This window comes from Dromiciops gliroides, chromosome 1 (assembly GCF_019393635.1).
Source record: "Dromiciops gliroides isolate mDroGli1 chromosome 1, mDroGli1.pri, whole genome shotgun sequence".
NCBI lineage: Eukaryota > Metazoa > Chordata > Mammalia > Microbiotheria > Microbiotheriidae > Dromiciops > Dromiciops gliroides.
In genome coordinates this window covers 537,359,154-537,385,846 of record NC_057861.1, presented here as the reverse complement: position 1 = coordinate 537,385,846, position 26,693 = coordinate 537,359,154, and the positions used below count along the sequence as shown (strand labels likewise).

At 38.7% G+C, this 26,693-nt stretch overlaps 1 protein-coding gene across 1 annotated transcript in view; it reads right to left on the bottom strand.

Moving 5' to 3' along the window:
* The window catches only part of PRKAR1B (protein kinase cAMP-dependent type I regulatory subunit beta), a 267,398-nt gene that overhangs the window by 98,585 nt on the left and 142,120 nt on the right, over window positions 1-26,693 (bottom strand). The window contains exons 5-6 of the mRNA XM_044000797.1: window positions 5,587-5,648; window positions 4,993-5,039 (exon numbers count right to left, since the gene is read on the bottom strand). Of these exons, the coding sequence (XP_043856732.1) occupies window positions 4,993-5,039; window positions 5,587-5,648 (109 nt within the window). The remainder of the gene's footprint in view (window positions 1-4,992; window positions 5,040-5,586; window positions 5,649-26,693) is intronic.

Sequence of the window (26,693 nt, the reverse complement as noted above, 5' to 3'; positions counted from 1 at the left end):
CCCTATGAAACCTAAAGGGATGCTAGCCTGAGTCACACCTACCCCCCAAAAGACTGGACTGGACAGGATAGAGCTAGAGTAGATAACAATAGGTTTTGCAAAGCAAATTCCTAACAACCACTCTGTGAGATAACTCTCTGTAAGTAGCATCATTCACATTTTATAAAAAGACAACTGCACAGGGCGGCTAGGTGGCACAGTGGATAAAGCACCGGCCCTGGATTCAGGAGTACCTGAGTTCAAATCCGGCCTCAGACACTTAAGACTTACTAGCTGTGTGACCCTGGGCAAGTCACTTAACCCCAATTGCCTCACTAAAAAAAAAACAACAAAAAAACAAAAAAACAACAACAAAAAGACAACTGCAGCTCAGAGAGATTCAGGGTCTTGTCCTTGATCATACAGCTAATAAAAGTCAGAGATGAAGTTGGAAGGGACCTTAGGAAGCATTAAGCCCAAACTGTACCTGAATTAGAATCTCTTCTACAACATTCTTAACACTAAGTGGCCAGCCAGCTTTTGCTTGAAGACCCCACCATCACCACCACCATGACTGGGGAATCAGCATTGGGGCGGCATAGTGGGCAGAGTACTGCACCTGGGATCAGGAAGACTCAAGTTCACATTCTATCTCGTGTACTAACCAGCTCTATGACCCCAAGCAAATCATCTCACCTCTGTCTGCCTAAGATCCTTGCTATTGTCTAGCCCAAGTTTCTCCATTTTGTGTATATGGATTACATGAGTGATCTCCAATTTAACCTATTTATATCTTGTCTGCAAATATCTGTTTCCCCCATTAGAATGTGAGCTCCTTGAGAGAAGGAACAGTTTTTGCCTTTCTTTATCTTACCAGGGCTTAGCACAGTACTGTGCACATAGTAGGCACTTAATAAATTTTTACTGACTGCTGGCCTACTATAATAAACCTCTTATTTGACTGGTGTAGGGAGGGAACTCCCAGTGAAAAAACTTCAACCAAATGCAGAGCCATACATTCTCTGGATGGTAGTTTTTTGGTTTTTTTTTTAGTGAGGCAATTGGGGTTAAGCGACTTGCCCAGGGTCACACAGCTAGTAAGTGTTAAGTCTGAGGCCAGATTTGAACTCAGGTACTCCTGACTCCAGGGCCAGTGCTCTATCCACTGTGCCACCTAGCTGTCCCTGGATGGTACAGTTTTAAAGAATTAACTGGGGAATTAAGAAATTAAAATGACTTACTTAGGGTCATAGAACCAGTATGCATATGAGGGAGGTGGGATTTCAACCCAGGTCCTCCTGACTCCAAGGTCAGCTTTTTTTCACATCATGCTGTCTCAGCTTCCCTTTCTAAGTTCTCACAAAGCTTCCCTTTTAATGGGTTCCAGACTCTTGCTAAGAATAGAAGACAAAGAATTTAAACGCAACTTTTCTTACTCCAGGTTCAGTGTTCTTTCTGCTAATCCCAGGGAGCTAAATATTGACTCATGAGAAGGCAGAGGTTCAGAATTTAAGACCCATTTCCTCCATGAGACCTTGGTGGCAGCCCTTCATTATGTCCTTCCTCCCAATTCCTATAGCACTTTGCAACTTACCCACACAATTCATCATTCAACAAAATTCTGGCTTTAATTCTTCTGTCATTTCATACGCACTGTCCCTCCTAGCAAATTTTGAGATCTTTAATGGAGAAAACCTTTATTCCTTTAGGGAAAGTAACTTCAATGGAGGGAAACTATTTCTTCTACCACTTCTATATCTCCTACAACACCAAACCCAGTAAGGAACATTCTATCAGTACTGCATTCCATGCTTAGATCTTTAGGGAGAAGACTGTTCCCATTCTCTTGCATCAAATAGGCATCTGAATATTTGTGCTTGTCCATGTTTATAGCTTCTGTTGGCCATTGTATGTACCTCCCCGCCCCCCAAATGCTTTACCAGCAGGAGGTGAATATGTGGTCAAGTGGTTTGAGCACAGGACAAGAAGAAACCAGGAAGTTGTGCCTTCTAATCCTAGCTCTGCCACAGACCTCCTTTGTGGTTGTAGGCAAACTCGATGAGCAAGCTTCTTTGTGCCTCAGTTTCTTGCAAAGACAAAGATCCAAAACCCAGTGCAGTTTTGTTCAGTCTGTACAAAAAACCTGCATCAGAAGTCTCAGAGCTAATAAATTGATGCTTTCTTGGGTGGAAATGCCTATCAAAGAGGGGAAATGGCTTTACCTTTTCATTTTCTGATGCAACAACCTTTCAGTAGAGTGGACTTAACATGTACATTTTGCCAGCAAGATAGGAACAATGAGTCAGAAGGATTTCCTGTGTAAGTAATACACTTCCAGAGGCAGAGTGTAAGGTTGGGTGTTGTTTTTTTTTTCAGTTCCCAGAAAGACTACAATTAAATGGTCAATTTGACACGAACAAACTGCTAAAAAAAGTTTTTTTAAATGTAATAACTTTCACTAAAATAGCTGCAAACTGCTGCCTGAGGTTCAGTGAGAAGAAAAATCCTTTAAATAGCCCAGAGACAACCTCACTGAATGACACGCAGTCCTACGATGCCATTCGTGAAGAGGGAACACAGCCAATCGAGTCTGGGAACTGTGTTCCAGCATCTGGGGCTTGAGCATAAAGGTTCAGTACCCAGGCAAACTACAGAATTAGCCAGATTAGGGAAGGGAAGTCTTCAGGGAGGAGGTGTGTCTAGAGCTGAACTTTCAAGGAAGGTAAGAACTCTGAGAGGTAGAATTGAGGAGGGAATATATTCCAGGCATGGGGAATGGCTTATGCAAATGCACAGAGGTAGAAAATATTGAGTTCACTGAAGAAGTAGTAGTGTAGTTTGGTTGGAACACAAGATCTATGCAAGGGAATACTATGAAATAAGGCTAGAAAGGTATACAATTGGTACAGGATGAAAGGTACAAGTTTGTAGAGAGCCTTAAATGCCAGTCTAAGGAGCTTGCATTTTATTCTATGGCTGACAGGGAAACACTGAAGGTTGCTGAGCTAAGGATTATCATGGTCAGATAGGTACATTACAAAGATGACTCTGGAAACCCTGTGGAGGAAGGATTGGAAGGGAAAAAGACTGGAAGCTAGAAATCCACCTTGGAAACTATTATAATAGTCCAGGAAAGAAGTGCTGAGGGTTTGACATACATTAGTAACTACGTGAATGGAGAGATGGAGACAGTATGAAATGTTGTTGAGGTACCACAACAATCATTTGCAGTTGATTATGTGAGAGAGAAAAAAAATCAAGAACAAGAGTCAGGTTATGAAACTCTGATTGGGGGGCAGCTAGGTGGCGCAGTGGATAGAGCACCAGTTCTGGAGTCAGGAGTACCTGAGTTCAAAGACCGGCCTCAGACACTTAATACTTACTAGCTGTGTGACCCTGGGCAAGTCACTTAACCCCAATTGCCTCACTAAAAACAAAACAAAACAAAACAAAAAAACCCTCTGATTGGGAAGGTTTGAAATTGAGGAGGAGGAGTTTATGAGCTCCATTTTATGCATGTAGAGTTAAAGAGGTGCACAGGGCACATATTGGAAAGAGAAAAGAAGAAGCTTCCAGGGCAAAAGCCCTATGGTAAATCCATTCTAAGGGAGTAGGAGATGGATGATGATTTGACAAAGAAGACTGAGAAGGAGGTCAGACAGATAGGAGGAGAAGTGGAGGAAAGCATCATGGAAACCAAGAAAGGACAGTGTTCCAGAGGAGGGAATGGTCAACAGTATCAAAAACTGCAGAGAGGTCAAGGAAAATGAGGCCTCAGAAAAGACCATAGGATTTAACAATTAAGAGAATACTGATAACCCTGAAAAGAGTACCTTTGGTTGAATGGTGGGGTCAAAAGACAGACTGCAAATGACTGAGAAATTCAGTGAGTGATAAGAAAGTGGGAGCTATCAGTGTTGACAATCTTTCCAGGAGTCTGCTAGTGAAAGGGAGGAGAGATATAGGACAATAGTTTGAGGAGATGGCAGGGTCATAGTAAGATTTTTGAGGAAGGGGGTAAATCTGAATGTGTTTGTAGGCAATGAAGAAAGAGCCAATAGATAAGGAAAGATGGAAGAATGATTGATGGAGCAAGCCCTGGAGAAGATGGAATTATCAGTGCAGAGTGAAAAAGCACATCTTCCACAGAGATAGGCGAGGAGAGGATGGGTGAAAAAGTAGTGAGGGGGACAGTTAGGTGGCACAGTGGATAGAGCACCGGCCCTGGAGTCAGGAGGACCTGAGTTCAAATCCAGCCTCAGACACTTAACACTTACTAGCTGTGTGACCCTGGGCAAGTCACTTAACCCCAATTGCCTCACTAAAATTAAAAAAAAAAGTAGTAAGGATTTTAAGATATTAAGTAAGGGATGAGAGAGAGTTTCTGACAGATGGCCTCTTTTCTCAATACATTAGGAGTCTAACAGAGGATGGTTCTTGTGATGGAGGAAAACACTGAGGATTTGAGGGAAGAAAGAAAGGTATGGAACCATGATTGGGAAGATTTCTCAGAGTGCTGTAGTCAGCAACTTGATACAGTTTTCTATACCTAACATCTTGCCACAGGCTGAAAGTACATTAAGGATGGAGAAAGCAAACAATAGGAGGTCTCTGATTAGAGATCACATACTTTTCTGAGATTTTATTACCATGGTCATAAGATCATACATTAAAAGTTAGAAGGGACCTCAGAGGCCATGTAGTGAAATCTCTTTATTCTACAGATGAAGAAAATGAGGCCCAGGGAGGTCAATCAGGACTTCCAAAAAGAGGAAAAGACAAGGGAGAATAAGTGATATTAAACTAAATGACATACTGTACGGAGAGTGTAGTCAACACCTTGTGGTCTATAAAAATTTTATAAAATATATAAACAATAAATATACCACACAGAGGTTTCTAATAAGCTAAGCTTCTTTCAGCAATGAGATTTGATAAGGGAAGTTAAAGAGTCATCAAAAAGCATAAGCAAACAGAGTTAATATTTTCCTGAGGTTAATATAAAATACTTACATCAACTTCTCCTTGATCAATGACATAGAAATTGTCACCTTCATCTCCTGGAGAAGCAAAAAAAAAAGTTTTTAAAAGATAATATAGAGTACTGAGAAAATTAAAAATATGTCATTTTCATACACCATTTAAGCAGCATTTTCTTTCTCTTTCATTGTTTTTTTTTCTTCCCTTATTCTTTTCTTATTCCTTCCCTTTCTTTTATTTCTTTTTCTCTCTCTCCCTTCTCCCCTTCCTTCTGCCTTCCTTATTTCTTTTTTTTTCCCTTTCATTGGATCTCCTTATCTTGCCCAGGCTTTAAGATCAGAGGCTACTCACAGTCCAACCCCACTACTGATCAGCACGGCATTCCCTTGCTTCTCATACCATTTAAAAGCAGTATTCTGGGACTTATCAATATGGAATTCTCACAGAATGGGGGAGATTGTGAACAGTCGTAACAGCTTGCTAAGCACACTGTTCTTAGATCACATTGAATAAACTCTGTAAAATACAAATGATTTTCTTCTGATATTTCTATCAAAAAGGAATTAAAACAGTGAAATTCCTGCAGCCATAGGCTCTTATTCGGGGAAAGTACAGGAGGCAAGTTACCTTGCAGAATAACGGTTTCTCCAGCAATATGAGTGACAGGAAACATGGCATCGAATATGTCACTAGAAAACAAAACACATTTGATTTGCAGTTATATGCATATTTTAGAAATTACATGTCTTTATATTTTAAAGCAAAAGGTCAATAAACTGTTCTATTGGCCATTGTTCATTAATGAATTGGCTATTCACTGTTTTTCATTAAAAGAAAACAAAACAAAAGTTATTTAGCTTAAATCCAACCCTGGTAGGAGCAAACTTGAATAAGCCTAATAATGATATATTAAATTTAGAACTGTTTCAGCTGAGATTAAATGTTTAAATATACAAAATGCTTAACATGTTGATTCAACCAACAGACATTATACTATAGTTAACATGAGAGGGATACATGAAATGGAAACATTGTGCAAATTAAGCAGCTTGTATGTCGTATTTTCTAAATGTACATGTGAAATTGGCTGTACAAATAGGACACAAATTGGATTGCACAGGCTCTAAATTCGTCCAACAATGAGCTGGCAAAGATAGAATCAAAGTTGGTAGGGAGATGTTTGCTGAACTATGAAATTGGAAGAGTAAATATACATCTCCTAAGAAGTCACAGATGCCCATTGATTAGGGAATGACTGATCAAATCATAACATATGAATGTAATGAAATAATACTGTTCCATAAGGGAAAAAAAATCCAGAGAAACAAGGAAAGACATTGCAGAGATTAGAAAGCAGAGCCAGAACAATTTACACAATGATTACAATAATGCAAAGGAAAATAGCACAAGGGAGACATCAGAATTCAAATTAAATGCACTGACCAATCTGCGTTCCAGAATACTGAGGATGAAACCACCCCCCTTCCACCACTGCCACCCCCACGCAACCCCTTGTCCAATTCAGCAGAGAGAAAATAAAACAAGGAATGTCACATATGCTTTCAGACAAAGTGGTTTTATTGGTTGTTTTTGCTTATCTATATTTCTCTGTTCTAAGGTAGGGTTCTATGGAAATGACTGTGCTGTTAAAAACAAAAACCAATAAACCCTTTTTGGAGGGAGGGAGAGGTTGAGATTGGGTGGTTTCTATTCCACCATTACATAAGTCATAAAACTGTAGGATGAGAGTTAAGGAATCTTGGAGATTTTCTAAGTTCTTAGTTTTATATAACTGAGGCCCGTAGAGGGAAGTCCTATTAATCAACAAGCATTTATTAAGCACCTAGCGGGTGCCACTGTGCTAGACACTGAAGATACCAATAAATTATCACTGCATTCCTGAGGAGGGGGAGATAACAAGGACATATATACACTGAGAATAAATCTAAAGAGAATAAATACAACTTAAATATAAGGTAGTTGGATACAGAAGATGGTGGCACAGTGGATAGAGGACCAGCCCTGGATTCAGGAAGACCTAAGTTCAAATCTAGCCTCAGACACTTGACACTTACTAGCTATGTGACCCTGGGCAAGTCACTTAACCACCATTGCCCTGCAAAAAAAAAAAAAAAAAGGCAGCATCTTGAAGGAAGAAAGGGGGAAAGAGACTCCAGGAGGCTAAACTGAGGAAAGAATGCATTCCAGGCACAGGGGATAGCCAATGCAAAGGCTGGAAGGGGAAGATGGAGTGTCCCAAGAGGAACAGATTAAAAAAAAAAAAAGGTCACATGACTACTTGTTACATCTTGCTAGGTTTAGAGAAACAAAAAGGGTTGCAAATTCCTTTCCTTTACACATATATGGAAATAAGCAAAGCCTTTCAAAGAATAAGTCCTACCTAGCATTGTTTGTGTTACCTGAATATTTGCATTACCTGAGTAATACAAAAGAGGAGACATTAAACCATTCCAAAGACCACTGAGCTTTTGATGGCTGTTAAAATCCTTAGGTCGAAAATGCATGCTATAAAACTCTAAGGTTTGCTTATTTCCTGTCCTAACTGGTTTAAAAAATTATTCTTGGAAACCTGCGCTCACCAGTTGAGACTATTTTTCCTTTTCAGAGGACAAGCTACATGAGTAGTCCTGAGGTGCTAACTGATACAAAGAAGTTTGAGCCAAGAAACATCACTGAAAAATTTCTTACACAGTGAACTCTTTGATTTTGCTTTTGATGATCAAATGTTTCTTTTTTTCACTGCCCTGTTCACGATCCAGGATATTCGTTTTTCTCTCTATTTTCCTTTGGATTCTAGTCAATACCTAACTGCCCTTGAGCTGTATAACCTTAAGCAAATTACTTAACCTTTTTGGTCTTCAGTTGCTTCTTTTGAACTAGATGATCTCTATTATCACCTCCATCTCTAATATTCTATGATCTTAAAATTCTTAAAATAGTGTAATATTGGGGCAGCTAGGTGGCACAGTGGATAGAGCACCAGCCCTGGAGTCAGGAGTACCTGAGTTCAAATCCGACCTCAGACACTTAACACTTACTAGCTGTGTGACCCTGGGCAAGTCACTTAACCCCAATTGCCTCACTAAAAAAAAAAAAATAGTGTAATATTTGTTCCCATCAAAATACAATAACTTACAACAAAACTATTTGCTGGCTAAGATGTTGATGAAAAAATACTTGTATTACAATTCCTTTAATAAGTTATTTACAATCTTAAATTAGTTTTTAAATGGAACTGTTTATAAAAGGCACTAATCTTAGTTAAAGAAATGCTCTGATGGATGTAGTTCAAGTGTTGGTAAATGATTAATAACCAGCTTTATAGGGGGGAAAATGTAGGCATGACACCCTTTTAAACTTAATCTACAATAATCTACATTTTCTACATCACTTTCTTAAGTCTAGACTTAACAAAATAATAAATCAAGTTCTAATTTATTTCATTTGCCAACTTTCAAAGTGTCAATGCTCATGCTTGGAAATATAAAAATTAGCTTTCGAGTTGGCTCCAGCATACCATGTATTATTATTGTATACACTAATAATTACTGATAAGTAATAATAAAACTATTATTGTACAATAAGAATTGCCAAATATGAGGAATACAGAGAAACACTGGAAAACTAGAACTGATACAGAGCAAATTAAGATGAACCAAAAGAACAATATACAGAACCATCATAATATTAAAAGGAAGTTTACCTCTGAATAATGGTGGAGACCATTCTTGGTCCTAGAAAATAGATAATGAAATGCACCTTCTTACTCCTCACAGAGAGGCAGGGGATAATGGGGACAGAATGTTACATGTGTCATCATTGTATCAGTTATTTTTGCCTAATTTTTGTTCATTGTTACAAGGTGGAGTTCAAAGGCAGAGAGAAATATATTAAAAAATTTGATATAAAAACAATAAAAATTGTTAAATGTCATTCTTCTCCCCCCCACCAAAGAAATAAATTATCTTTTAACTCCTTTCTCTCTAGGAGCATAGTTCTTCCTACTCTCTCCTGAGTTTGGCTTGGATAACAGACTTGTGGTATCATCTAAAACAGGGTTCTTAATTGTTTTATGTGTCATGGACCCATCTGGCAGTCTAGTGAAAGCTACAGATCCCTTCTCAGAATAGTTTTTAAAATTAATTATTTAAGGGAATAATCAATTTCAGCTATAAGTTAGTCAGTCAGTCAGTAAGCCTTTATTTTATTTTTTTGCGGGGCAATGAGGGTTAGGTGACTTGCCCAGGGTCACACAGCTAGAAAGTGTCAAAAGTCTGAGGCCGGATTTGAACTCAGATCCGCCTGAATTCAGGGCCAGTGCTTTATCCACTTTACCACCTAGCTGCCCCTGTCGGTAAGCCTTTAATAAATGACTTCTTTGTGCCAGACATAGAGCTAAGTGCTAGAAATACAAACAAAGGCAAGAGATCGTCCCTGATCTCAAGGAGCTCTCAGTCTAATGGGGGAGACAATATGAAAAATAAAGATGTAATTTTTCTCATCCAAGTTCACAGACCCCCCTGAAACATAATCACAGGACCCCTAAGGTGCATACCCATATTAGGATCCCATATTAGGAATCCCCTGATTTAAGGTTTGCCCATCTATACTTTCATTCTCTCTTCAAAGATAAAAATTAGGTAGGTAGTCAGAGTCTTTATTAAAAAGACTGAGCTCCCTCCACATCCATCAAATGGATACAGAGAAAAAAATTATAAATCTTGATCTGGCTCAACACTGTGCCAAGCTTACTCCACAAAGTAAGGTAAGAAGGCACAGAAGTAGTCTTGTCCGCTAGAAGCTTCTGACTGACTCAAATCGGCTTTCTTCCTGATTGAATTATCTCAAGGATTTCTCTTCCCCCTAATTCACTCTGCCTACACAGACACAGCCTACAGACAGTGGGTGAATGAGCAGCAGTGAAAATTCTAGCTTGTACCATAAATGACAGAAGCCTTTTCTTTTAACACAGGTAATGCCCTTTGACAGCTTCATTTAAAGGAAACGCCTGTTAGAGCCATTTTTCCCAAAGATGAAACCATAATGTACCAGATGCCCCCACAACTAATAACTGTGAAAGAAATAAGCCAGCAAGAATTTAGAGTTCTAGCCCATCAAAAGCAAATTAAAACATGTCCTATCAGCCAACTCTCCCAACTTTTCCCTCGGCTGAATAACGATTTTTCCACTTTCCACATCCTTTCAAACAAAACCCAATACCTTCATATTTCTCAGGAATTTAATGGCATTAAAAGGCACTAGCCTTTTCTGTCTTTCCTAATGCTGGTATGTATAATAAATTGACCTGCAAGAATAAAACCTGTTTTCAAGTTGAATCTAGCAATAATCTCTTGGCGGTTTTAATGCAATCAGTGGCACATGTCTTTAAAAAACTCTGAAATAACTTGTCTCCCCACCCCCTTATTATCTGTACGATATATTTTGGAACTTGACTCTATCCAACTTAGCACTTTTAAAAATATTATCTTGCATTCTTCTATAGTTGGACTGACTACATGAGTCTGACCCCCCCCTCCCCAGACAATAAACTTCTTGAAGGCAGGCAGCAAATCACATGCTTTTTATCCTTCAAATATATATAGTTCATAGATTGAACTCAGCCACAGAGAAGTGAACTAAATAATTCCTTATGGAAATGCTTGTTTTATTCCATAAGGTAAAAATAAAATACATTTTAAAAATACATTATCAGATATTAATCCCACTGTCATAAATTGAGAAACATGGGTTTTTCCCCTCAGAAATACTCAATTTTTTGTTTTAATTTTTAAAAAAATTTTATTATCAAGTATTTATTTTTTTTCTCCATCCCCCTCCCCATACACACCCCTTTCAAACAAATATGCATAACAAGCAAAACAGATCCCTATATTGGCCATATCCAAAAATGTGTCTCCTCCTACATATTTAGTCTATTACCTCTTTGTCAGGAGGCAGGTAGCATCCTTCATCATTGATTCTCACTCCTGAGATGCTGTAAACAGATGTTAGCTACCATCAGGCCTTTTGGGACTATTTAACAACAATTTGTTATTTTGATGATGCCTACTGCATCAAAGAATTTAATTTGTTCTGGGTATCTCAAACCCAATCTCTGGAGGGAGATAAATTCTGCTATCCTCTCTTCTGTCTTTTCTTTCTATCTGCTTCTTTGAATGGCTCTAGCACCCTCCTTCCCTAAACTACCTCCTATCTATTTTCAATTCATTCTATAATTTCTTATATGTGCATATCTTGCCTTCACCAACAGAATAGAAGTACCTTGAGACTACAGACTGTTTTGTGTTTGTCTCTACATTACAAGGGCCTGTCATGTAGTCACTAATAAAGTATTTGATGATTGATTCATCTCCTAGGATGGCTTCAGAATAAGAACCCGGGTTCAAATCCCATCTCCAACACTTTCTAGGTAAATGGTGGAGGGCTTGTCCTTCTGCCTCTGTGTGTGTGTGTGTATGTTCAGTGTTTTTCAGTTGTGTCCAATTCTTCATGACCCCTTTTGGGGTTTTCTAGGCAAAGTTACTAGAATAGTTTGCTATTTCCTTCTCCAGCATATTTTACAGATGACTTGCCCTGGGTCACCCAGTTAGTGTCTGAAGCAGGATTCAAATTCATGAAGATGAGTCTGCCTGATTCCAGGCCCTGGACATTTCACTTTGCCACCTACCTCTGTCCTAACCTATTTAATGGAGGAAGCACTCGCACTGAGTACTTCTAAGAATAACTGTGGGAAGAGTGATTTTCTTTTTCATTTTTTATTTTTGTCTTGGTACCCCCAGTGCCTGCCACAATGCTTAGCAAATAGGAGGCACTTGATATGCTTAATGAGTTTTTCATTACTATTAGAGAACTGGACCTTTGGAGAGAATCTTTCAAACTCAACATTCTCCTAAGAAACTATAGGCATGCCATACCAAATGTTTTTAATGGGTTTCACAAAAATATTTTTAAAAAAATTTCAAAGTAGTTGTTTCTAAAGGGCCAGGTCTGAAAGAGATTCAGCCAGGAGTTAAGTGTTGGTCATTGAGGGAACAGGATTCATGAAGACACAGCTTCCAAATCGACATGGTACATCTTTCTGTTTTGGATTAAAAACGATTAGTCCCAGAACCATTATACTAATAATTTCTTTATAGGATGACAAGTCTAGGCTGAACTGAGAGGCTACAGCTACCTAGCAGTAAAAGAAACTGACATTTTGGAGGAAAGGTCACCTTTGTCTTCAGAACAAAGTGATATTTGAGACACCCAGAATAGGTTTCCCAAATCACACTCTATAATGAAATAACAGGTTCCTAGGGTCAAAATCATCATGAGTTAGAAGAATACACAATTCAAAAGGAACTTGGTACAGTAGAAAGAGTCTGGAACTGAGAGATAGACCTGGTTTCCAGTTCTGACTCTGCCAGTAGTAACATTAATTATACATGACATTCATGTGGCACTTTAAGGTTTACAAAAGGCTTTAAATACATTAGTTCCATTTAGTCCATGAGTAGCATTAAACAAATTACTTCCCACTTAGAAGAGGAAGAATGGAAGAGGAAGATAGGCAGGAAGGCAGAAAGGAAGGAAGGAAAGAAGGAAGGAAGGAAGGAAGAAAGGAAGGAAGGAGGGAAGGAGGGAGGAAGGAAGGAAGACAGAAGGGAGGGAAGGAGGAAAGAAGGAAGGAAGGACCCTGGACAACATTTTGCTTTTTTTGGTTTTTTGTTTGTTTTTTTAGTGAGGCAATTGGGGTTAAGTGACTTGTCCAGAGTCACACAGCTAGTAAGTGTTAAGTGTCTAAGGCTGGATTTGAACTCAGGTACTCCTGACTCCAGGGCCAGTGCTCTATCCACTGTGCTACCTAGCTGCCCCCTGGACAACATTTTGTAGGTTCTTCATCAGTTAAGACTCAGAGTGATAATTATTTTGGCCCCACAGTTCTCAGCACAACATAGGGTGCTGGGTCTAGAGTCATGAAGACCTGAGTTCAAATCCACCTTGAGACACTTACTAGCTGTGTGAGAGGGCAACTAAGTGACCCAGTGGATAGAACACCTCAACTGTAAAATGGAGGAATTAGACTAGATGGTCTGAAAGGTCCTCTCCATTTCCAAATCTATAACCCAGTAGCTCCAGGAAGAAGCCCTGCTATACTGACAACAACACTGCCTTAGGCATTTAGCACCATTTTCCAATCCCATCTCTGCTATATTAATTAGTTTTCTGACCCTGAGCAAGTCACCGGAGCTGTAGTATCTGTAAAATGGAACTCATAATATCAGTACAACCTACCTCATGGGGTTGTTGGTGGAAAAACACTTTGCCAACTGCCAAGTACTAGACTAATGTGAATAATTGTGACAAGGTATGTGGTGTTATCTTTGAGAAGGCTCTGTGTGCCTTCTAATCAGTGGACACCTGAGTCATCCCTGCATTACATCATGCTCATTTCTAGAAATATTGCCTCCCCCTTTTCTTCTCTTTCCCCACTAGAATGAAACCCTCTCCTACTGGCATAGACAAACAGTTAAGTTATAAGCATTTGATACATTGATCATCTGAGCATACAACAATATATACAATATTCTGCCCTATTAGTTGTCTATCTCTCTGCCAAGAAAAAAAAAAGAAAGTTTCATTTTCTGTTCTCTGGGATCATTATTGGTTTGTTGTTTTGTTGTTGTTGTTTCCAATACTCAGTTCAATTCCTTTTACTGATCTTTTAAGTTATAAGCTTGTAGTCTTGTATATTTTGGGGGGGGTGGGGATTGTTTATTTCACTCTGAAATAGTACGCACAAGACTTTCCATCTTTCTCTGAACTCCTCATATTCACAATTTTGTCCCACACGAAATCATTCTCTTATATTTGGCTATTTGGATGACCATCTCCCAATGGAGGGGCAATTATTTTGGTTTTTTAATTCTTTGATACCTCAAAAAGTTCTGCCACAAATCACATTAAGCACTCCTGAAGGAGTAACAAAGGACAAAGACAATCTCATCTGATTTTCACAACAACCGCATGAGGCCAAGCAAGTTAAGAATTTTTATCTCAATTTTATAGATGAGGAAACCAAACCCCAGAGGGATGTGTGGTTTGCCTGGCATCACACAGTTAACTGGAATCAGAAAACCTGGATTCTAGTTGGAGCTCAGCTTTTGGGTGCAGTGCTCCTACAAGCTCATTGTATCATTTTTACTTTTACTTTTTTTTTGGTGAGGCAATTGGGGTTTAAGTGACTTGCCCAAGGTCACACAGCTAGTACGTGCCAAGTGTCTGAGACCAGATTTGAACTCAGGTCCTCCTGAATCCAGGGCCGGTGTTTTATCCACTGCACCACCTAGCTGCCCCTCGTTGTATCATTTTTAGAAGACCCCTTCCACACAACCCTTCACCTGTAAATACTGAAGTATCCTTGATAAATTAGAAGGTATTCTATGAGATCTATTAAATCAGCCTCCCTTTGCAATCTACTCCTAGTATTTCTATCAGGAAAAACACTATCATAACCAAAATTATCTTTGTGCCTTTCCTCTGAGCCCCATGCAATTTTAAGTTCCTTAAGAAAACGAATTGTTGGGGGGGGGTTGTGTTGGGGAGGTTGTTGTTGTTGTTGTTTCATTCTTTGTATTCCCAGAGCTTACTACAGTGTCTGGCACATAGTAGGTGTTTAAGAGATGCTAGTTGATAGATTGATTACTGATTGATTGATTGATTGAAAACCTCCATATAAGAGTCCTATTGTTGAAAGCTATTTTTAAGCCTTCATACATCCCCAGTAGTCACTAGATTTTAAATTTCTTATAGGTAGAAAATCTATCTTATTTTTATTTTAAATCTCTTCCACAACCTAGTACAATGCATTGCACTTAATAAATAATTGTTGAAGAAATGAATAACTATATTTCTAGCTGGTTCTGAACTCTATGATGTGTCATACTATTACAGCAAAGGCATCAGAGAAAACTGCCAATTGTAATAGTCAAAAGTGGTATCAAGCAATAAGTCTTTCTTATTAAATGACTATTAATTGAATTGTTGATGGAGTTGTGAACAGATCCAACATTCTGGAGAGCAATTTGAAACTATACCCAAAGGGCTATAAAACTGCGTGTACCCTTTGACTCAGTAATACCACCTGTATCTCAAAGAGATCCAAAAAAAGGGGGAGTGAGAGACATATTTGTACAAAAATATTTATAGCAGCTCTTTTTGTGGTGGCTAAGAATCAGAAATCGAGGGATGCCCATCAACTGGGGAATGGCTGAGCAAGTGGTATATGATTAGGATGGAATACTATTGTGCTATAAGAAATGCCAAGTAGGCTGATTTCAGAAAAAAAAACTAGAAAGACTTACATGAACTGAAACAAAGTGAAGTGAAGAGAACCAGGAGTATATTATACATAGTTACAGCAATGTCGTACAACAAGCAATAAGGAATGACTTAGCTATTCTCAGCGATACAATGATCCAGAGAATTCCAAGGTATTCATGATGAAAAAAATACTATCTGCTTCTAGAGAAAGAACTGAGGAAGTGTGGATATAGACCAAAGCATAATGTTTTTTAATTTCTTTATTTTTTTATGTGTTTTTATCTTTTTTGGTCTGTTTTCTTTAACAACATGACTAATGAGGAAATATAATTTTCGTGATTGCACATGCATAACCTATATCAAATTGCTTACCATCTTGGGGAGAGAGGAGGGAGGAAGAGAATATGGAACTCAAAATTTTTTAAAATGAATGTTAGGGGCAGCTAGGTGGCGCAGTGGATAAAGCACAGGCCCTGGATTCAGGAGGACCTGAGTTCAAATACAGCCTCAGACACTTGACACTAGCTGTGTGACCCTGAGCAAGTCACTTAACCCCCATTGCCCACCACAAAAAAAAAATTAAAGTTTAAAATTGTCTTTACATGTAACTGGGAAAAATAAAATATTATCTAAAACAAAAACAAAAAAGAAAGATTAAATAACTATTATTTGCCAAGTGCCATTCCTAGCACTATTAGCTGAAAAAAGAAGACAAAAAGTGGTCCTAACTCTCAAAGAACTCATAACCTAGCTGGAGAGACAAGATTTATATACCCCTAAAATAGTGAATATATAATTATCTGGGCTAATAAGGATAGTCCTCTTAAGTTTTATGGTGAGAACAATGAATGCTTGACTGAGCAGGGAAGACTACATTGAGTAAGTTGCATTTAATCTGGACTTTGATGGATGGGATAGATTTGAAGAAGCAGAGGGTTCTGGGAAAGGAGTCAAGGCAACATTCAGGGGTACAATCAGTCATATGCACGCCAGTACAGCTGCCCTAGACATAGAGCCATGCAATTCAATTCAGTGAAGAATGATTAAGCTCCTACTTATGTACAACAATATCGTGCTAATATCTCGGGATAAAAAAGTTAAAATAAAAGGGTCCTTGCCTTTAAGTAGTTTACAAGCTAATAGGGGCAATAAGTACACAAATAACTATATTACAGGCATAATGTGAGAAGTACAAAGGAAAGAATCAAAGCCCAAAGAGAAATCTGAAGAAGTATAGGTCACTTTCGGATTGAAAGATCATGGAAAAACCTAGAAAATAAGTGACTACTGCATTGGGGCTAGAAGGAAGGAAAGGATTTCAACAGGCAGGAAGAGAGTGGGGCACAGCCCCCAGATGACATAACCATCCATCTCTTTGCTAATATAGTTACTCCTAAGGGACCTAGAGACGCAAGGAAACCTGAGAGCTGCCCACCCTTGGGAAACAGAATATTAAAAAAGTAGACAGCTGCTACCACCAATCAATCAACTAAAAAGTTAAGTAAATAGCCACCTTAAAGCACTAGCTACTGTAGCCCAAGCAAACTTTGAGTCAAGACCAGTCTTTGGTGGGTTTTAACCATGTACCCAATAGAAGCTAGAAAGAGAAGTAACTACTCAAAGGGCAACAGCTGCGTGGCACAGTGGATAGAGTACTTCCTGGAATCCTGAAGACTCATCTTCCTGAGTTCAAATCTGGTCTCAGACACTCACTGTGTGACCCTGGGCAAGTCACTTAACCCTGTTTGCCTCCATTTCCTCAGCTGTAAAATGAGCTGGAGAAGGAAATGACAAACCACTCCAGTATCTTTGCCAAGAAAACCCCAACAGCAACCATACGTAGAATGAGAAGTCACATCATAGGAAGCACATAGTCTACTTAGTGATAAGGTAGTTGTGAGGATGGTGAAGGTGGGAAAAGTAGAATTTCTGTGATGAAAGATTCTAAGTAAATGCATGCCCCCCCCCCCACATACACACACATCAAAATGCATCTAGCCAGTGCACAGAATCATAGACTTAGAGCTAGAAGGAACCTTACAAGTCATCAAACCCCACCTTTTAGCTTTATAAAGGAGGAAAATGGGGCCCAGAGACTGACTTTCCCAGGGTCACTCAGGTATAGCAACTGTGTTGGACATAATTTGAATTCAGGTCATACAGTTTCAAGCCCAATACTCTAACCATAACAACCCACTGCCTCTCCAAAGGAAGGTGAGAGAAAAAAACACTTGGCCTTAGAAAGATGATCATTTAAAAAAATTATAGGAAGGTACATCCAGAGAAAAATGGAATATATTGCCTATAGCTGGGATAGAGAGGATACCTATGCTGAACTGACTTACTGATGCCAGTTGACTTACTGATTCCACAGCAGAATATTTTGTACAGGTAGACATGGTAACTGGGCTCATAATAAGATGACCATTTTGATGGTGACAGAATTTTGCCTCTGTGTAACCTCTTTTCTTGGCCCATTTCTTTAATCCATAGGTCTTTGTATAAATGTCTTAGAAACCACACCCTTAGGTAATCACCACATTCAACTATTTGTATGGATGTATCAGAGACTTCCCCCCACTTACAAAATCAAAAACAGGAACACAGCCCATCATGCCTGAGGGAAGAAGGGGAATAGCATTGGTTACCCATCTTTATAAAAAGCCATAATTCTAATGTAAGAACAGCTTCCCTGGGGTGCAGGTACGTGACCAAGGACCCATTGATTGACTAGAAGAAATTATGGAAGGTTGGTATAAACAGATTATCTCAAATGTGAGGAAAACTTCTTATGAGACCATTGTGGATGACCAACCCCACCTCCCCATCCTTTCCTTTTCTTTCTGTGTCCTGATGATCTTTGCACCAATAACCCGCTGAATTGCTAGGTGACACTGATGAACTGGATAGAGTGCTGGGCCTGGAGTCAGGAAGACTCATCCTTCCTCAGTTCAAATCTGACCTCAGACACTCTGTGACCCTGGGCAAGTCACTTCACTCTTTTTGTCTTGGTTTCTTCATCTGTAAAGTAAGCTGGAGAAGGAAATGGCAAACCACTCCAGTATCTTTGTCAAGAAAACCCCAAATGAGATCACTGAGTCAGACACCACTGAAAATGACTGAACAACAAGACCAATGACCCCTGCCCTATCTGAGGTTTGGTGATATACTTGAGCCTTATCCATTATTCTTTCTACCCCTGAAGGTGCAGAGTGAAAACTAATAGGCTTTGAATCAGAGGACCTGCTTTCTAATCCTCTTATGGCTACTGATTACTACTTATAAACTCTTGGCTTAATCCCTTTGGGTCTTGATTTCCTCTAGCACCAAAAGAGGCAGTTGGGAGAAATGGCTTTTAAGATATCTACCTATTCTGAGAAGAGGATAAAGAAGGAAGAAGGTAATTATATTGGAGAATTTTTAAAATTCTCTCAATGAGCTCTAAATGGATGATCTCATGTACCATTTCAGGTATTGGGCCTTCTTTAGTACAAGCCAAACATGCCTGTAATAAAGGCCTATTACTTTGAGTGATTCTGGCCCATCTAACTCTTTCTGAAAGCCTTTAAATCCCCAGACAACTGGCACAGACTGGGGATGGTTAAATTTGGGCAAGAAATTTCCCAAGACACTAGAGCCACTGGGTAAAAAATTTCCCAGGACTCAGGTCACTCTTGCTTCCCATTTGAGGGAAAAAAAAAAAAGTTTTGTTTTGTTTAAGGAATTGGGTTTTGTGTTGTTGTTGGTTTTTTTAACTTTCTCCATAGGCCACTGGGGAAATATACAATTAGCCTCTGAGAAAATCCAGTGCTGCTCTCAATTTTATGAAAGTTCAATTCTGGTTTGTGTTTATTGATGCTTACCATAAAATGGCTTACATTTTCATGCAAAGTATCACATTGTCACCCAAAGCACATGATCCTACATTAAAGAATTAGACCACCTATTTAATTTTACTCTAAGACTTTAAGAGGTTGGTTTCAATTATGGAATCGCCAAATATTTAGAGTGTACCAATAAACTCAAAATGCTATGGTGAATACAAAAGCAGCATGACATGGTCCTTCCTTCAAGGAGTTTACAATGGAATTGAGAAGACTGATGTGAGAAAAAATTAGAGAATAATCTGATGCCCGTTGGGTTTCATCATTAAAAAGGGGTTGAGAATGTTAAAATTAGTTTTTGCATGTAACAAAATAAAATAATTTTTAATTTCAAAAATAAAAATTAATATTTACAATTTTAAATTTAAAAAATTTATAAATAAAATATTCTGAAAAAACCCTAAAAACATAATCAAACATAGATACGGTCAAAAATTAAACTTGTCATTCCCGGCAATAAATAAATAAATGAATAAAGGTTAAAAGAAGTTGAGTTGGCAGGATAAGTCCTACACAAAGCTTTAGAATTCCTCTGAGGCACCCACCATATGGAGACAGCTATTTGAGGTGAAAGTAATTGTTTTGGTTCTTGTAGCATAAACCAGGGGTGTGACTAATTTTTCACAGCAGGGGGAAACCACTTAATAAATTCTTTTTAAAAAAAAATTAGTCAAAAGTAGATAACTCACTTTTTTCTCATATTCCCTAATTAGAGCAAGCCTTTTTTTTTTGTTTTTAAATCTTTCAATATAATTACATTCTCAGAATAAGTGGTTGTTTCTTCTTCCACCTACAGGCTGCCTCAGGCCATTTCCCTAACTTCTGGCCCAGAAGTTCCAGTTTAAATTCACTGCTTTTTTAGAATACAAAAGACTAATTACCTCTTTTACACTTTTCTACAGCTCCTATCCCGATTCACCCCCAAACACAAAATTCCCTCAAGCCAAAATTAATTCCCGCCCCGCCCCCCCCCCCAGCAGCTTCCTTGGCCATCTAGATTTCTAAGTCTCAGAGGTACACCTTTTTGTCCAGTGCCTCAGAAATGCCTTTCAAAGGACAGACACATCACAGAAGAGCTGGTATTTATGGAGTATTCTAAAGTTTACAAGGTATTTTACACACATTAACTCATTTAACCCTGCGCCTCCCCCCCAACCACATGTGTAGTAGACTATAGTGATATTACAGTTTGGGAAACTAATGTTCAAAGACTTGTCCAAAGTTATACAGCAAGTGTCAGGGGTGGAGATTAAAGCCAATCTCTCCTCACTCTAAGTGGCTGCAATATATTATTTTTGTATTGTTCTTAACCAAGCTTTCAAGTCAGAAGAAATAAACAAAAATCTGGTTGAACAAACTAAAATAGAACTATTCAAAATTGGATAAAGACAGTAAGCATTCTTGGAAAATAAGAATCAGGTTTTTTTTTTTTCTCATTTCAAAGTACTATTTCAAAATTTTGTCTATAACTTTTAAAAATTGGGGCAGCTAGGTGGCACAGTGGATAAAACACCCGCCCTGGGTTCTGCCCCAAAAATATTTTTTAATTTAAAAAAACTTTTAAAAATAATAAAAAAAAATTGGGGAAGCTAGGTGGCACAGTGGATAGAGCACCGGCCCTGGAGTCAGGAGGACCTGAGTTCAAATCCGACCTCAGACACTTAACACTTACTAGCTGTGTGAACCTGGGCAAGTCGCTTAACCCCAATTGCCTCACCCAAAAGAAAAAAAAAAAACCAACAAAAAAAATTAATGTGTACTGGGGCAGCTAGGTGGTGCAGTGGATAAAGCACTGGCCCTGGATTCAGAAGGGCCTGAGTTCAAATCCTTCCTCAAACACTTGACACTAGCTGTGTGACCCTGTGCAAGTCACTTAACCCTCATTGCCCCACAAACAAAACAAAACAAACAAACAAAAATTAATGTGTGCTACTGAAACATATACATCAATACATAGATGAAGCTAAGTGGCCCAGTTGATAGAGGGTTGGGCCTGGAGTTAAGAAGAACCGAGTTCAAATCTAATATCAGGGGGCAGCTAGGTGGCGCAGTGGATAGAGCACTGGCCCTGGAGTCAGGAGTACCTGAGTTCAAATCTGGCCTCAGACACTTAACACTTACTAGCTGTGTGACCTTGGGCAAGTCACTTAACCCCAATTGCCTCACTAAAAAAAAAAAAGAAAGAAAAAAAAATCTAATATCAGAAATTTACTAGCTGTGTGACCCTGAGCAAGTCACTTAACCTCTGCTTGCCTAGGAGGTAATATGGTGACTTGATGGATAGAACGAACTCAGGAAAACCTGAGTTCAAATTTGGTCTCAGACACTTATTAGCTGTGTGACCCCGAGCAAGTCGCTTAACCCTGTTTGCCTCAGTTTTTTCATCTGTAAAATGAGCTGGAGAAGAAAATGGCAAACCACTGATAGCTTTGCCAAGAAAACTCCATGGACAGTATCGATATGCTGTAGCCCACAGCACCGTAATGAGCTGGAAACAATTGAACAACAGCAACAATTGAAATACTTTAGGACTTGTAATTTCATTGGTGTGGAAACTCCCAGCAAAGCTTCATCATTTTAGAGAATAAATAGAGGTTTGGAGAGATTAAGTGATTTGCCCCTGGTCGCATAGCTAGGTCAGGATTAGAACTCAGGGCTTTCCCCACTCCCCATAAAGTGTTTAGTATAAGACACCATATTTCTTCAGTGTGCTCAAATAAGCCTAGGGGAAAAAAATCAACTAAGGCCCCCTTCTCCAAATAAATGAATTAAAATAAAATGACGTGACAGGAACTTTATGAAATTACATTTCGAGAGTTAATTGACAAGCCAGACTGAGTAGTGCATCAGCAGCAAAGTTGGTAATAATGAGCACAGCCTGGTAAACCCAATGTATCTGTTCAGACGTGAAAGGTATTACAGTCCCTATCTATTCCATCTGAAAAATGCCATCTGTCTTCTGAGGAAATATCCAAATTTCCTTTTTTTTTTTCCTCTCTAAATGGCTGAGGAGCTCATGAGCTCACACACAGGCCACAACATGCAGCAAGATTCTTCATGTATGAATGAAGGCCTGAGAAAGAGACCAACCAAGGTCAGATTTTCAAAAAACAAAAAACAAAAACCCTCAAACCATGCTGTATTTATTTCTTACTCATTTTCCCTTGTGATCTGGACAGAACCAGGACAGCCGAGTCACAAGATGTCTGAAAATCGACCGAAAGCCAGGCTAGGAGAGAAGCAAGAAATACACTATCTTCTTCATAGTGGATGATCCAGAACAAACGGCAAAAGACTTGTTTATTCCCTTCATCACCTGACATGGAAACTATTTGAAATCCTTGTTCTCTAGCTTTGTTTTAACAAGTACGGAACACTTACAATTTATTAGATTCAGGGGGAAATGATGTCTTTTCATGTTTTGGTGTTATGTGAAAGGAGAGCATGAGCAAAAAGGAGAGCCAAAAACAAATGCACTGTTAGACACCTTTTTGATACAAACAGAAAATCCCTCTTTCCCCTTCAGGTTATAATTTGTCAAACTTCAGTCAGGATTATTTTATCACAGGAACAGAAAAAGCATTCCATTCATGTGTGCTACAGATGCTTCCCTCCCTACATGGCTTACCAAGTACCGACTGAATAAAAAATCCTTCCAATTATTTTCATTAATAATAATAGCAATCTTTTTATATAGTACTTAATAAAGAACCCTTGTAACAAATTCCCATGTTGTTGTTGTTGTTGTTCAATCATGTGCAACTCTTTTTTTTTTTTTTTGGCGAGGCAATGAGGATTAAGTGACTTGCCCAGGGTCACACAGCTACTAAGTGTCAAGTGACTGAGACCAGATTTGAACTCAGGTCCTCCTGAATCCAGGGCTAGTGCTTTATCCACCGCACCATCTAGCTGCCCACATGTCCAACTCTTCATGACCCCATTGGCATTTTTTTTCTTTTTCTTTAAAAAAAAATTTTTTTTTAAAGCAAGGCAATTGGGGTTAAGTGACTTGCCCAAGGTCACACAGCTAGTAAGTGTTAAGTGTCTGAGGCCGGATTTGAACTCAGGTACTCCTGACTCCAGGGCTGGTGCTCTATCCACTGCGCCACCTAGCTGCCCCTGACCCCATTGGCATTTTCATGACAAAGATATTCTGGAGTGGTTTGCCATCTTCTTCTCCTGCTCATTTTATAAATGAGAAACTTAGGCAAATAGTGTTAATTGACTTCATTGGGTCACACAGTAAATTATCTGAGGCCACATTTGAACTCAGGGCTTCTTAACTCCATGCCCAGTATTCTATCCACTATTGCATCACCTAGCAGCTCCATATTGGCCAAATTCAAAAATGTGTATCTCATTCTATATCATAATACATTATCTCTCTGTCAGGATATGAAGAGTGAAAGGAAAGGTTAATAAGCATTTAGCACTTTATAAATATTATCTCATGTGATCCTCACAACCTCAGGAAATGGATTCTATTAGTATGCCCATTTTACTATTAAGGAAAGGCAAATGGAGGATAAATGTCTTTCCCAGCTAGATTTGAATGCAGGTCTTCCTAAATCCAACACTGTCCATAGCTTCATTTAGCTACCTATTAAATTTAATGATTAAATTGACTGGATTATGATGATGGAAGATAATATAAAATTGCAGGATATTGGGGGAGGGAATTCAGCAGAGTAACTTCAGAAAGTACTATGTTGTTCTATCGCACAGTAGAAACATATCAAGTGGTTTGGTTAACAAAGGCTGAGGAAAAGGCTCCATTCTCTGGCTACCCATTTTTAGATTACAAGAATATCATGCACCAATACTCCATTTCCCTTTCCTTCCCCATCTCCCACCTCAATTGCATAAAATGGTTCTGCCACATCAGAATCTTTCACAGGTATTGGTTGAGCCATGAAGCCAAGTCTCCCTTCCAGGAGAGAATTCTGAGAATCAGAAGTAATCAGAGAGATATATGCAGATACAAAGGATCATAGATTTAAAAGCTCAAAGGGACCTTAGAAATAATGGACCCCAACACCTTCATTCTACCGCTAGTCAAACTGATGTCTAAGGCAGTTAAATGGCTTGCCCAAAGTCATTCAGAGAGTAAGCAGCACAGTTGGAATCGAAAAACCAAGGTCCCACTCATTCCAGATCTGGAATTCTTATCACTGCCATTGCAGCACACATGTCAAATTTCTCCCATGAAGTCTTACCTATGTCAAATGCCATATCGTATGAATGGAATGGCAAAATTCACTCATCTAAAAAAGGGGAAACTTTAGTGGTTCCTCATAGCCTCTAGGAGAAATTATGGACTCCTCAGTCTGCTGTCTAAGGCTCATTGCAACCTGGCTTCAGCCTCCCATGCCAGCTTTATTTTCCATTATTTCTCATAATGAATTTGACATTTACTGAACCAAAATACTCACTGTTCCCTGACCTCAACATTCCGTCTTTAGACATTTACCCATTCCTAGAATGCAGTCCCTCCTCATCTCTACCTCTCTGGATAAATACATTTCTTTCAAAGCTTTGCTCAGGGATTTACTTCTCCATGAAACCTGCCCAGTTCTCCCAGTTTTAAATGCTATCACAAAGGTCTTAGTCCTAGAGAGAGAAGGGATCTTCATGGACCTTTATTTAACCCATTCATTTTCTACATGAGGGCATTGTAGTCAAGAAAGGTTAAGAGACTCCCAACTCCAAAATAAAGAGACTTCCCAAGGTCAATAAAGGAGGTGAGTGGCAGGGCTGGGACTGTAACTTGGGTGCTTGAACTCCTAAACCCAGCACATTTCCCACTGTACCATGCTCTCTCTCCCTCTTCAAGTTACATTGGATAATTCACTATATAGATATACATTATACCTTTCCAAATCCCACTCCTTACCTATAGAATGAAAGTTCCATCATTTACCTGCTATCTTTGTACATCCAATTCCTACCAAAGTGTCTTGAACATTTTTTTAAACCAGATCAATGATAATTGTGTATGGAATCCCTAGTGAGGAAATTTGCTCTACCAATGCAGAGCTCTAGCAATGCTCTACAAATTAAACTAGTATAGAGTTCACTTGGACACTAAAATGTTAAAATCGCTTGCCCAGGATCACATAGCCAATACATGTCAGAGGTGAAACCTGAATCTGGGTCTTCCTAACTCTGAGGTCAGAGTTCTCCATTCATTATACCATAGCATCTTTTATCTTGCACAAACAGTACTAGGTACTAAATGTTTGTTGAATTGAATTGAATTTCCTTCAGTGCTTCCAGGAATCTAATTTATAAATGAGAGATTTGGACTAATTAATATTATTTCAATACTTCAAAGACCCATGATATGATCTATCTGTACACTCCTTCCTCCCATAGAGATCTACCCACCATGCCTCAGTACACAGCTTAATGAGTTGCTGTGATGAAAAAAAAAAAAAAACCCACCACATGCCATTCAATGTGATGAGACTTTCCAAATTTAGCTGGGGTAGTAGACATACTCATAGTCTTTTTGGTTTGATCAGGCAGGACAGCCTTTTTTTATGCTAGGAGAGTCTTCCAGAACCCAAGATCACCTTTCAATGAAATGAGACATGATAATAATCATAGCTAGCATTTATATAATGCTTTAGGGTTAGCAAAGCACTTTACAAATTGTCTTATTTTATCCTTCCAAACACCTTGAGAAATAGATGCTTATCATTATATTCATTTTACAGATGAGGAAAGTGAGGTAGATAGAGGTTATGTGTCTGAAGCTGTATTTGAACTTAGGTCTTCCTGACTCCAGGTCCAATATTCTATCCACTGTACCATTTAGCTGTCTAAAATCAAAGTAAAAGTTTAACCTGAAAATAATAGCAATATGATAATTCTCATTTCTATAGCACATCAATCAGAGAATCTCAGATTTGAGGACTTCAGAGGCCATCTAGGTCAAGAAACCTCTGACCAAAAATGTCCTCTACAACATACTTTAGAAGAGGACATCCAACCTTAACTTGAAGATCTTGAGGGAATGGAAATCCCATGCTTCCTGAGCCAATTCTGGACAGATATAATTGTTAAAGAAGGGTTTCTTTACATTAAGTCTAAATTTCCCCCTCTTCAGCTTCTACCTTCTTTTGCCTTCTGGAGCCTAGCAAGACAAGTCTATTACCTGAAGACATCTATATCGTGTTCCTCTTAGTCACCTCTTCTGTAAGATAAACACCTCCAATTCTTCTGGCACTGTTCTTGTTTTTCATACTCACTAGTTTTCTCACAGACCTGCTTGTCCTTGTTCAATGCTCTCCTGCTTATCAAGGTACTTCCTAAAATGTGCTTTATAGAATTGAACAAAGTGTTCCAGATATGGTCTAAGTAAGAAAGAATACAGTAAAATCACTACCTCCTAAATTCTGGAGTCACATTTGATTTTTTTAAAAAAATGTCTTTAAATTATTAACTTAATCATCAAACACAAGCATTTCATAGACAAAGGGGGAAAAGTCTGGCATGTGA